Source organism: Vipera ursinii, assembly GCF_947247035.1.
Source record: "Vipera ursinii genome assembly, chromosome: 3".
NCBI lineage: Eukaryota > Metazoa > Chordata > Lepidosauria > Squamata > Viperidae > Vipera > Vipera ursinii.
Genome location: NC_139516.1, coordinates 22,514,479 through 22,528,622, shown reverse-complemented (window position 1 = coordinate 22,528,622; position 14,144 = coordinate 22,514,479). Strand labels below are relative to the sequence as shown.

Below are 14,144 nucleotides of genomic sequence, written 5' to 3'. Positions count from 1 at the left end.
TTATAGCGGAACGACTGAAACGATTTCTGAATGATTTCATACACGTAGACCAGAATGGCTTTCTAGCTAAGAGACACACCAAGCACAACATTAGAATAATATTGGATACGTTGGAGTATTATGAATTACATAGTGGACAACAGATGGCATTACTTTTTTTAGACGCCCCAAAGGCATTTGACAATGTTAAATGGTCTTTTTTGCATCAACAACTTAACTTCATGGATATGGGTGAAAAATTTATAAATATAATTAGGGCAATTTATGATAACCAGGAAGCAAAAATAATTATTAATGGGGAAGCATCTAGGAAGTTTCAAATTCAAAAGGGAACACGGCAAGGTTGCCCCCTGTCACCATTGCTGTTTATATTGACACTTGAAGTATTAACGAGAATTATAAGAAATGACCCAAAGATAAAAGGATTAACTATTAAAAAGGAAACCTTTAAACTTCAAGCATTTGCGGACGATCTGGTTTTTATTATGGAGGATCCATATCAGACGGGACCAAATCTATTGGAAGAACTATCTAAATATGGTGAGGTTGCCGGACTGCGAATAAACAGAAATAAGACCAAGATGATTGTTAAAAACATGACTAATAAACAAAAAGAAAATTTGGCTGGAATCATGGGTATAGAAATAGTCAAGAAAATAAAATATCTAGGGATTAATATTATGGCTAGATGCACCTCACTCAAAAAAGATAATTATGATAATGTAGTGAATCAAATAAAAGGTGATCTGGAAAGATGGGGAAACCTAAAACTCTCATTATTGGGAAGAATCACTGTCATCAAGATGAATATCCTGCCCAAAATTCTGTTTCTGTTCCAGAATATCCCAATACAACTCGATTCTAAGTTTTTTCGAAATTTGAATAAATTATCATTAAATTTTGTTTGGCAGGGGAAAAAATCAAGAATTAAATTGAAATATTTACAGGAAACGAAGGAAAATGGGGGTTTTGGATTGCCAGACTGGGAATTATATTACCATGCCGTGGCCCTGAGTTGGATTAGAGAATGGGTAATTTTGAAAAATAGAAGACTATTAACTTTAGAGGGTCACGATTTGCAATATGGCTGGCATGCTTTTCTATGGACGGAGAAACAAGGTCTTTTCTCACATTTTCAAAAACATCGGATTAGGCAAGCGCTACTTAATACCTGGAAAAAAATTAGATCTCACAATTACACTAAAGTACCGGTCTGGCTATCCACCCTTGAAGCGATTGTTTACCCAAATATATTTGATGTGGGTAACATAATTTCATACAAGGATATTATGAATGAGGAGGGGGAATCGAAACTTAGGAATGAACTAGAATCACAAGGTATAAAACTCGATTGGTGGGCCTACTTACAAATCCAATCAAGATTTAGGAAGGATAAAAAAAGAATGGGGGATATATACCTCTGAAACAGCATTGGATAAAATATTACTGGGCCCAGACTCCAAACAGATAAAGAAATTATATAAATTGCTTTTGGGATATAAGCTGTTTGAAGAGCAAGTGAAGGATCCCATGTTGATTTGGGCTAACAATTTAGGACATAACATTGATTTAGGTACTTGGCAAACAATTTGGGACAGAAATAAAAGGATAACACTGGCCTCATCTTATAAAGAAAATTTATTTAAAATGTTTTATCGATGGCATCTTCCCCCAGCCCGCCTAGCAAAAATGTATACAACAGCATCTCCCAAATGTTGGAAGTGCTCTGAAGAGATAGGCATATATTTCCATATGTGGTGGTCTTGCAGTAAAAGACAAAAATTTTGGAAAATGATTTGGATTTGGCTGAAAGAAATACTAAAACAAGATATTGAGTTTAGTCCAGAACTTTTCTTGTTGGGAATTACGAAAGAGAAATATCCTAAAGATGTGCTATATTTGATGATCCATATTATCACAGCAGCTAGAATGTCATTTGCGCAAAAATGGAAAAAGAATGAGATCCCAGGAGAAAAAGAGGTTATTAGGAAAATTTGGGATTGCGCAGAAATGGACAAACTAACCTTGGAACTAAAGAATAAAGATCAATCAGATTATTATAGAATTTGGAACAAATTGTATCTTTGGAGGGATAAAAAGAAAGGTCTCTATTAGGTTTTACAGACTAGCTTATATTGTGTTATTTCACTGATTTGTAATTTAAGTGTATTTAAGTGTATTTTTGATGTACATATATACATGTATATATATATATTTGAACATTGTAGACAAGAAGGCTTGTCAGCCCGCTGGTACTGTGTCCAATGTTTTTAAACAATAAACTTAATAAAAAATTAAAAAAAAATATTTACTTTTCTGAACTTTCACTCTGAGAGTCAAAACTGATAGGTAGAAAAACATAAATAGCTTTTATTTTTCCCCAATAGGACACTACTACGTCAGTTCGGATAGGCCTTATGATGGAAGAAATGATTTTCAATCTTGCAGATACACATCTGTTCTTTAATGACCTGGAGGTAGGTACTAATGTTGTTTCATTTTATTTCTTCTATCGTCTAACTGGGAATTATGAAAACTGGAGGGCATTAGATCGGAGGTGCTGGCTCAAACAATTATCATTTGCTTCTTCCTTTTATCAAGTGAAGCAAAAAATTCTAAATAAGGTTCAACTTAATCACAGCCTGAGGCTTCTCCACCGAGGACTACTTTGAAGGTTGCAGATGATTCTTGGTTTATGTCCCATGTACCAAAGTGAGGAAAAGAAAACTAAAGCAGATTTGCATAAATTTTTGCTTCAGTAATCTTCCTGTTACATAATACAAGTATGGAAGTCACTAAGCTAGTTAATAATAATAATCAAATGGAGATAATTATCACAACTTAGTAAGAACTGCAGTGAAGGTGCTTCCTCTTATTTGGCATGTTTGCTTTTTTGTTTCATTTAGTAACAATATTAACAATTTTACTGCTTCACATCTAGGCATTTGCTGTTTCTAAATAAATCTTGCACCATCAAACCCATCTAAAGAACAACATATCTGTGGAGTCCTCGGTGCTGTTTTCTTGCAGATGTTTCATTACCTGACTGGGTAACATCATCAGTTCATTGATTAGTGCACTGATGATGTTACCTAGTGGGGTAATGAAACGTCTGCAAGTAAACAACCCAGCTCAAGAGAGCATCAAAGACTCCACAGTTCAACCCTGAACTACACATATTCTCTTCTATTAGAATAATATATCTATTATGAATACCATAGCAACCATGCAAACAAAATTATCACACTCCCAAATTCTAATATAGTTAGAGAGAGAAAAAGTTGTCTTCCCTCCACTTAATTCATTTCCACATAATAGGAAATTTAGGATTATGGCTTGTGGTATATAGTTCAAGACTGCATATTTTCTCTGTAAATTATGCAAACTGCATACCTTATGTAAACTTTAGTTGATCTGGTCATTCAGCAGACATCAGCTCTGTTCATTCATAGTACAGGCACAAAACCAGGTCTTTAAGGTCTTATAAAAGGCCTTCAGGGTTGGGAGCCAAAGAGAGAATTTCCACAAAGTGGGTACTACAGCAAAAATAGCACATCTTCTATGGGGTGGGTGGGGAGAGAAAGAGAGATTTAATGACCTCTCAGCAGCACCTGTACAGCAAGTTACACTAGTCCAAATGCAAGGTGACAAAAGCCTGTGACTATTGCTAGCATATATGCAGTAAATCAGCCCCAGCTGAAGTTGAGTAAAGGCTTGCATGTGTTCCTATATTAGGAGACATAGGTCAAAGAGACCCTCCAGAACAGAGGTCTGCTTCTTCAGGAGAGTGTACCATCATCCAGAACCAGATAAAACTATCCTGATACCAGATTGTATCTGGATTAGTAAGCACGCCATCTTTCTGGCATTATATTTAAGTTTAGTACTTCCCATACAGTCCCTCACAATCGTAGACACCAAGTGAGAACTTCCATCAGATTAGCTGTTTGGCCACAGATGGAGATAAAAGCTTAAGTGTTATCAGGATAATTTTAAATATGCTCTTTCTTTCTTTCTATTTTACCATTCTGAAGACTGAAGACAATTTTAAAATACTTTAGACTGTTATAGTGTTTTACTAGATTAAATAATAGCTAAAGTTTAAAATGTTAAGCACAAAATTTAACATCTGTGAGCTATGTATTAAAAAATCTGGGCATTTCTAGTATAATGACACATGTGGCAAACTGGGTCCTCTGACTAAAATAAATGTGCTATACACAACCACAGAATAAAGTTACAGAGCTAAAATTATACTCAGTTTAGTTTACTAAGCTGAATGGAGCAGTTTGCGTTGTGTTGTGGTTGAAATATCCGTGAATAACATAGCATTCTTTTCAACAGGTAACCAAAGAAAATAGACAACTTTATAACATCAATTTATTTTCATAAATATTTATATTGCACCCATAATTATTAGATTCTACTTATTAATAGTAATTTCCATTTATTAATACTTTTAAGTCAAAATTCTGAGTATTTTCAAAGTAAAATATATGCAAAGGTCCCAGTGTGTGATTTTTATTAGCATTCACAACGATGAATACAGTATAATAATAGTATACACAGTATAATAATACAGTTAATTCAGTTCAATTGGGTTATTTCATGATGGAAATGAGTGTGCAGATTTTCCCAAAACATGGTTTATTAATTCAGTCATTTTAAAAAAGTTTAAATAGAAACTATGAAGACCCTTGATCAGGATTGTGCTAAATGGGGGGGAAAAACTGAAACCCCCCCCCCTCTCTCACACACACACACACACACTACAGCGTACAGAAATCATGGGAAGGAAGAGAGACCTATTGGTCCTGATGTAACTGCACTGCCCCTGCCTGGAGAAAGAATTTTTTTTTCATTATATAGGGGTTATTCTGGGAGTTGAAGTCCATACATCTTAAAGCTGCCAAGATTGAGAAGAGAATATTTCATCCCCTCTCTTTGAATTATAGCTCCATTCCTAATTGTGTCCCCTTAGTGACTGCTATTTATAGTTAATAAAAGATGTACATTTGCAAGAAAAAGTATGTGAACCCTTTGGGATTACGTGGAGTTTTGCATGAATTGGCCATAAAATGCGCTCTAAATGTCATGTAAGTCACAACAATAGAAAAACAGTCTGCTTAAAATAATACTACACAAATATTAGCTGTTGTCATGTTTTAATTCAGACATGTCAAACACAAGGCCCGGGGGCCGGATCCGGCCCGTGAAGTGGTTTCATGTGGCCCACGAAGCCATCCTGGAAACAGTGAGGGAATGGCCCCCACTGCCTTGGCCCTGGCCCAGAGACCCTCCTTCTGCCAGAGACCCTCAGATCTGTCCCACTCCTGCCCAGGCCCACATAGGCACCCTTGATGCGAACGATGTAGAGCTGGCCACGCCCACCCAGTAGGCCACACCCACCCTGGCCATACCCACCCGGCCCCCTGAGGGCAACCACAATGCTGATGCGGCCCTCAGTGAAATTGAGTTTGACACCCCTGTTTTAATTGAACATAAGATGGAAACATTCACAGTGCAGGGTGGAAAAAGTATGTGAACCTTTGGACCTAATAACTGGTTGACCCTCCTTTTGCAGCAATAACCTCAACCAAACATTTCCTGTAGTTGCAGATCAGACCTGCACAATGATCTGGAGTAATTTTGGACCACTCCTCTTCACAAAACTGTTTCAGTGTAGCAATATTCTTGGGATGTCTGGTGTGAATCGCTCTCTTAAGGTCATGCCACAGCATTTCAATCGGGTTGAGGTCAGGACTCTGACTGGGCCACTCCAGAAGGCGTATTCTGTTCTGTTGAAGCCATTGTTTTGTTGAATTACTTGTATGCTTTGGGTCATTGTCCTGTTGCATCACCCATCCTCTGCGGAGCTTCAGTTGGTGGACAGATGGTCGTACGTTTTCCTGCAAAATGTCCTGATAAACTCTGGAATTCATTTTCCCATCAATGACAACAAATCTCTCCAGGCCCTGAGGCAGCAAAGCAGCTTCAAACCATGATGCTCCCTCCGCCATGTTTTACAGTGGGGATGAGGTTTTGATGTTGGTGTGCTATGCCTTTTTTTCTCCACACATAGTGTTGTGTGTTTTTCCCAAACAACTCAATTTTGGTTTCATCTGTCCACAGTATATTTTGCCAGTAGTGCTGTGGAACATCCAGGTGCTCTTTTGCAAACTTCAAACGTGCTGCAATATTTTTTTGGGACAGCAATGGCTTCCTCCGTGGTGTCCTCCCATGTACTCCATTCTTGTTTAATGTTTTCCTTATTGTAGATGTGTCAACAAAAATGTTAGCATGTGCCAGAGATTTCTGTAGGTCTTTAGCTGACACTCTAGGATTCTTCTTTACCTCATTAAGCATTATGCACTGTGCTCTTGCAGTCATTTTTACAGGACGACCACGCCTAGGGAGAGTAGCAACAGTGCTAAACTTTCTCCATTTGTAGACAGTCTGTCTTACCATGGACACATGAACATCAAGGCTTTTGGAGATACTTTTGTAACTCCAGCTTCATGCAAGTCAACAATTCTTGATCGTAGGTCTTCTGAGAGCTCTTTTCTGCGAGGCATGGTTCACATCAGACAGTGCTTCTTGAAACCAGTAAACCCAAAACAGGTGTGTGTTTTTAAAAGGCAGGACGGCTGTCAGCAACACATCCAATATGATCGCACTGATTGGAGTCAAGGTTGGCTCACTCCTGGCTCCAATTAGCTCTTGGAGAAGTCATTAGGCTAGGGGTTCACATACTTATTCCACCCTGTACTGTGAATGTTTCCATCTTATGTTCAATTAAAACATGACAACAGCTAATGTTTGTGTAGTATTATTTTAAGCAGACTGTGTTTTTCTATTGTTGTGACTTACATGACGTTTAGAGCGCATTTTATGGCCAATTCATGCAAAACTCCATGTAATCCCAAAGGGTTCACATACTTTTTCTTTCAACTGTATATCATATTATTTGGCCCTTAATTCCATGCTAATTAGAGGCTTAAATCAAAGATAATTTGGCTCAGAGCTTGTGATTTTGGATACTAAAACACCAGGGGCAGTAGAAATTGGACAAATACATATCTTCTGATCAATCAGGATCTACAATTCTTTAATTGCAAATATCAAAAGGTTAAAAAAGTCCTTTTTTCCCATTTCAGCGAAGAGCCAGTTTTGGTCTAGTGTCTAAGGCACCAGGCTAGAAACTAGGAGACTCGGAATTCTAGACCTGCCTTAAGTATGAAAGCCAGCTGGGTGACTTTGGGCGACTCACTCTTTCTCCACCTCATAGGGTTGTTGTCCAGGAAAACAGGAGGAGGAAGAAGTATTATGTGTGTTTGCTTCCTTGAGTTTAATGTAATAAAGGTGGCATAAAAATCTAATAAATAAATAAATTGCTTATCAGTCCCTAGGGAGAAGGGCGGTATAGAAATCAAATTAAACTAAACTAAACTAAACTAAACATGGACATTAATTAAAAAGTTGTGTGTCAGAATCTCATCTCCTTTTTTCTTGTCTGTGTCAAAAGAATGTAAAATTCCCCCCCCCCAAAAAAACCCCTCTCATTTCTCACCTCTTAAAAATATCACAGGCCTCTTAATTCCTGGTACCTAATTATTATATTCATTTATTTATTTATTATTGGGACTTATATGCCGCCCTATCTCCCGAAGGACTCAGGGCGGCTAACAACAATAACGTACAATAAATACAGAAGTTAAAATAAAAATTAAAATTAAAGGCCCCTGTAGAATAAATAAAAATAAAAATTAAAATAAATTAAAAATTAGAGTTAAAAATTAAAAACATAATTAAAATCCCTGTCAGTCCAGGTCAGCCAGGTGGAAAAGGAGTGTTTTGAGGCCGCGGCGAAAGGACTGGAGATCTGGGGCCATCCGAAGCTCAGGGGGGAGCTGGTTCCATAGGGCTGGCGCTCCCACAGAGAAGGCTCTCCCCCTGGGGGTCGCTAGCCGACATTGTCTAGCCGACGGTACCCTGAGGAGGCCTTCTCTGTGTGAGCGTACTGGGCGATGGGAAGTTGTTCCATTCATACTGAAGTTCCTCAAATTCTGAGCCAGGGAAGTAGTCAACAGTCCCAGTTCATCTGTTTGGCAGTTCTACCGGAGGAAATATTTGGTGAAAACCGATGCCCAAATTCTGGTTACAGTGGATCTCTCAGGATTCAAACTGGATGAGATGTAGGAGACAGCATAGACAGAAATACGTGGGCTAAAACTGAAGGAGAACAGAGCATTTGATCACAGTATTAAAGGACATGGGGGTTTTTTTGTTTGTTTTTTTGAGGGTCATTTTACTGAGCAAAAGTGCTTTCCCCATCAGCTTGCTTTTACTCCTAAAGGATAAATGTATATTTACCTAGAGGAAGAAATGCTTCTGGGAACTTTTGATCAGAGGAAATGGTGAGAGTTCATTAGACTGGTAGACCTGCACTATAATATAAAAATAAAACAGTGCATTAGATGCTCTGAAGTCCATCAAATCTGGCCTAAAGCAGGAAAGATTTTTGAAAGAAGAGAATACTAAGCATGAACTACGTCACACCACCATCAAGTGGTTTAGGAAGGGATGCACAACTGATTTTATCCCACAAGCACAGTTGTATATTAGTATGTATGAAAGAATTATATGATTGTATGATGGGGATAAGAGGCATCAGATTAGGCTTTCCATCCAGCTCAGATGGCAACATAATCTTTTGTTGTTTCAGTTGTACAGGAAGTTCCTTCAAATATAATCTCAACTTGGTTTTGTATTTTTTTAAATCCCAGTTGACATATTAACTATTTCATTAGTTAAATCAGTTTGCCTCATTGGAATAAACTGTGTTTTAGTTAAAAACAATACTTTAAATCAGGGCTGGAGAACCGACCCATTAATTCTTTGTAGGTCCCCCCTCCCCCTCCCCAGTACTTCCCAATTCTGCAAAAGAAATTCAGCAACATATTGGTCTTGTTTTGGTGGTGTGGTTTTTTTTAGTTCTTTTAACTTTTTTACCTCTGGAAATTTCATCCTTTGGGATTTCTGCAGATTAAAGTTATTTGAATTTGAATTCAAATCCTTTGGGATTGAAACAGCCTAGAAATAATGTTAAGTAAATAAAATTAATAAAACTTAAGTAGGGATCTCTGATCATATTATATAATGGTGTATTTGCTTATGTCTGCACATCTAATGTTTTGTTAAGTCCAGTAAATTATTTAACTAGCAAATACAAAATTTACTGTTTGTGATTGATACCATTGAAATCATTCTGATGCTTGTTAGTTGAATCCACAGTTTTATGGTTTTCTTCTTTCAAAATGTTGATTTGAACCTGATAAATTATTTGAATTTGGTTAACCTATGATTCCTCCTTATTGATAAAATCCAAGGTTTTATCTGAGTATACGCTCTCTCTTGTTGAGTTACTTTCATTAATTCACATTTGATTACCCAATGAAATGCTTTAAATATTAAGACATAGTAACACATGCTTTGGGAGACCACAAGTAGTATCTGTGGTCTTAACTGCCCACGTGGCCAGCATGAGGTCCACTAATCAAATAATTCTGTAAGATCTTAGCATATCAACCAAAGCTAACAGATGTGAATCCTGCATGTGGAAATAACTTATTACCACTCTATATTTGAGAAAAACTTGAGCTTTACATTCAGTCACCCAGATGTTCACTTCTTCCTGCCTTCCTCAACAAGTCTCAAAAGCAAAATCTGCAAGAATGAAAAATTAGTCTGGTAACATAGTAATGGAGTAAAACTATGATCTGCTTACTTACCTTGTCCAGTTTTGCTGTGTTTTGCCCAGTAACATGATAGTATCAATCAGCAGTGGACTATGAGGTAGTGTCTCACCAAGTGTCATGGTACTTTATTAAGTCAGAAATGTGATCGCTACTTTTGTCAAATTTTAGCATAGAGAACAGTTCATTCACAAATGAAAAAAACAGATCTTCCTCAAATACCTTTCCCCTGACCTAGCTGTGCTGCTCAGAGCAACTGAAGTTGAGTGGGCTGCGACAATATTGTTTCAATGTGGCTTACATATTTCATATGCATGGTTGTGAATGGTTTTATCATTTTGGAAAGCCTGGGAGCGTGATTATAGAAATGTGCTTTTAATTGTCTCAAAAGTGCTTTTAATTCCATTTTGTCAGGCCAGGTTTGTACAGTCAGCCCTGACTTAATATGCAGCCTGAATGAGATTGAGGAAGAAAGGAACTATAGATATAACAATCAGTATAGAATTGCTGTGTCAGATTTGCTGTGACTTAATATGCAGCCTGAAAGAGATTGAGGAAGGAAGGAAGGAACTATAGATATAACAATCAGTATGGAATTGCTGTGTCAGATTTGCCCACAGCAAAAACATTTTTATCTTTTAAAGTGTGTGGTAGAACTAAAGTGAATTTTGAGTTTTTAACACAGAGAATTCTCTAAGTCTTAAAATGTTTCTAAGAAAGTCCAACAAGGTGCACATGTAAAAGTACACGGTTTCTCTGAATTAGAAATTGTATGTATATGCATATACAGTATACTACAAGTAGTCCTAACTTACCAACTGCTGTTGGAACTGGCAACTCTGTTGCTAAGCAATGGAATCATAAAGTGAAAATCACATGACTGTGCCTGACTTACAATGTTAGTTCATCAGTTATGGCTGAGACTGTTAAGTGAATCATTAGGGGTCATTAGGTCTGATATCACCTGACCATGACTTGCAACTTCTTGAAGTCTTTTCCATTGACTTCGCTTCTCAGAAGCCAGCTGTGAAGGTAGCAACCATCAGAAATACATACCTGTTGCCAAGTGCCTTAATTGCAATCATGTGACTTGTAGGGATACTGAGATGGCTGCAGTTTCAAGGACTGGTCATAAAACATCTTTTTCAACAGTGTTGTAACTTGGGTCGTTGAATGAGTAGTCAGTAAGCAAGGACTACCTATAACGGCAGTTCTAGCATCATAATTTCTGTTCTATCCCTATTCTCATTCTTTAGCATGTTATGTGGACTCACCCACTTGGGCTTGTAAAACTGTGTTTTATATAGAACATTTATATTTAAGTTATTTTATTTATTTTCTTGTTCTTTTCTTGCATGGAATGAATAGAAAACAAGGGAACCTTAGGTGAATAGACACCTCTATGAGTGACTTTATTGTATATGAGAATTATTGAGTTTAACCATATAACATTACAGAAATGCTGAATCTAAATGCTGCTTGAAATCTGATTACTGTAATCGGAACAGAAATCTTCTCTCGGCATAGCTTCTATTGCATTAAAACACTCCATTGTTGTTTTTCATAATGCAATATTTGTTTCCTGACTATTTCTGGAATGATTTTCAGGACTGTGACCAGATACACATAGATGATGTATCGTCAGATGACAATGGACAAGATTTAAGGTAAGACATTCCAGTCTTGAAGAATTCAGTGTTACTAGCCTTATATATTCCTGCCAGGAAGAAAAGTCATGGCATAAATTTATGTTGGGAAATCTTTTGTTTTTGAATATTAGAATTTCTATATTGTGATAAGAAAATTGTTATATTGTGGTCAACAGTGAATTGGTTCAGAAGTGAAATGAATATATCCCTTATATTTTGACTAATCCTCTAGAGTTTGAAAAGCCAAGCAGAATTAGATGATTAATTCTGATAGGAGCCCATCAGGAAATGCCAGCACTACAAACTAGACTAGAAATGTTTTTAAAAAATCCCAGAAGAAGGCAATGACAAACTACTTACATATTGTTTCCCCAGTAAAATGTACAGAATCTCCATAAAATTAGCAGGAGTCAAATGTGACTTGAAGATTTGAGTAAAATGACTATTTGTTTTATTTTATTTATTTTTATTTTATTTTATTGGATTTATATACCGCCCTTTCCCGAAGGACTCAGGGCGGTTTACAGGGTATTTAAAACAAAAATCGATACAAAAGTTAAAAACAATTTAAAAAGATTAAATCAAATCCCTGTAAAAAATAAAAACCCCAATTAAAATTCTCAGCCTGGGCCAGAAAGCTCAAAGAGCCAGGTCTTCAGGTCCCGAACGAAGGTCGGGGGCAGTCCTAAGCTCTGTGGGCAGCTGGTTCCAGAGGGCAGGCGCACCCACAGAGAAGGCCCTCCCCCTGGGTGTTATCCGCTGGCAATCTTTTACCGGCGGCACCCTGAGAAGGCCCTCCCTGTGGGAACGCACAGGACGAAGGGAACTTGATGCTGGCAGCAGGTGTTCCCTTAGATATCCCGGACCCAAGCCATTTAGGGCTTTATAGGTCATCACCAGCACCTTGAATCTCACCCGGAGGGCAACCGGAAGCCATTTGCTTTTAGTGTGGGTCATATAATGGGAATATTTAAAAAATAGGACTAAAGAGTCAACAACATTGGGACTACTGTGCAATTAACCTTCATTTTTCAAAGCTCAAGACTTGAGCAAAAGTTTTTGAAAACTCATATTTCACTGGCCTTGCACAAAACAACTTACTAGTAAACTGGAATCTTTGTCTTATTGTTTCTTTTTGTCAAATTTGGAAATCTGAGAAGCTTACTGAAGATTTGATACCCTGTACCTACAGTGCATTATGGTACATCTGTTGACAGCTACATTGCTGGCAAAGACAGAACAGCTAGGAGAGAGATGGGAAGGGAAAAACAGCATGAGATTTTTTTTCCTCCTCCGTCCTTAACTTGGCAACGTGTCTTAATTTCTCTTCATTTGTCTTTGCTAGTTTCTCAATCCTAATGGAAAATTAGGTTATTATTTTCACTTCTTCCCCTTCTCTTCCTTCCTTTGCCACAGCACATATAATTTCTCAGCAGATGGTTTTCACAGTTCAAATGCTGGATCAAATCTCTGTCTGGGCTCCGGAGTTCACGGGGGAGTTGATTGGATGAGGAAATTAGCATTCCGCTACCGGAGGGTGAAAGAACTCTACAACACCTACAAAAACAATGTTGGTGGTAAGTGTCTCCTCAACCCATCAGGGAAGTCAGCTTCTCATCTCCCTAAGAATCTGCTTTTCTGTTCTTTAGAGCAAATCAAAGAACACTACGTAATTTAGAGAGAGATGGAAATATCAAAGGAGAAAAATCTTTTATGTATGTCTACTTTTCCTGTGATTCATCTAGTAGAATCAATGGATTTTTATCATGCTTTCTGTGGTTTGAATATTGGATTGGATTGAAACTAAAGGCTCATGGCTCTCTATTGTGCCTTTTCTTATAAGTTGAAAATGGAGAGATTTAGTGTCTTGAGAAACAGTACAAAGTTTTGATTGACCAACACATTGATTGAGCTAGCTAACACAGTACAATGGATAAGTTCACTGAACATGGTTAAACACAATATGTGAACTAGTTGATAACATTCCCGTTTTTTAAAAAATGGATAAAGCTCTCTGTGTAAGACCTTGAAGATCTTTTTATTTTCATTGATATTGTTTGTAAAACAATGTAAACTGCTACGATCTTAAAAAATTGTAGATAGTGTACAAAGAATAACAGCAATGAGACAGATAAAATCATACTAAAATTAAATTGTTAAATATTATATTAACAGTTAAACTAAATTGTCTCTTTTCGGTTATACACCAGCATATCAAACTAAAATTATATTAACAATTTCATACCAGTGGCAATAATTCCCACCAATCAGAGGAAAACACCATCGTAGGTTATATTAACAATATCATAGAATACATAACATGGGAAGTAATTATTCCACTTTGTTCTGCCTTGGGCAGATCTCACTTGCAGTACTATGTCCAGTTCTGGCACCATGGGCAGTTGTTGAGCAACTTCTGAGGAGGATGAAGGATCTGGAAAGCAAGTGCTATGAGATGGTTAAATGATCTGGGTAATGTTTAGTCTACACAAAAGACAACTGAGACAAAATATGATAGCAGTCTCCAGCTATCTTAAGACTTGTCTCATAGAAAAGGGAAGGGTGTTATTCTCTGTTTCCCCAAGAACAAACCCTAACAAATGGGCTAAACCGACAAAAAAAGGAGATTCAGCCTAAATACGAGGAAGAATCTCGTGACTGTACAAAGTGTAATCCAGTGAAATAGACTGCCACATTTAATTGTGAGTGCTGCTTTGCTAGATGGTCATCTGTCAGCTAG

General features: G+C 37.3%; 1 protein-coding gene across 9 annotated transcripts in view; it reads left to right on the top strand.

The window, feature by feature from the left end:
* Positions 1 to 14,144, top strand: part of EYA2 (EYA transcriptional coactivator and phosphatase 2) — a 148,946-nt gene that overhangs the window by 122,598 nt on the left and 12,204 nt on the right. For all 9 annotated transcript variants that reach the window (XR_014492023.1, XM_083358819.1, XM_083358818.1 and 6 more), the window contains 3 exons: positions 2,388 to 2,477; positions 11,364 to 11,422; positions 12,821 to 12,981. Coding sequence is in view for 8 of the 9 variants with exons in the window: in XM_083358819.1 (XP_083214945.1) it covers positions 2,388 to 2,477; positions 11,364 to 11,422; positions 12,821 to 12,981 (310 nt within the window). In the remaining variant the exon portion in view is untranslated. The remainder of the gene's footprint in view (positions 1 to 2,387; positions 2,478 to 11,363; positions 11,423 to 12,820; positions 12,982 to 14,144) is intronic.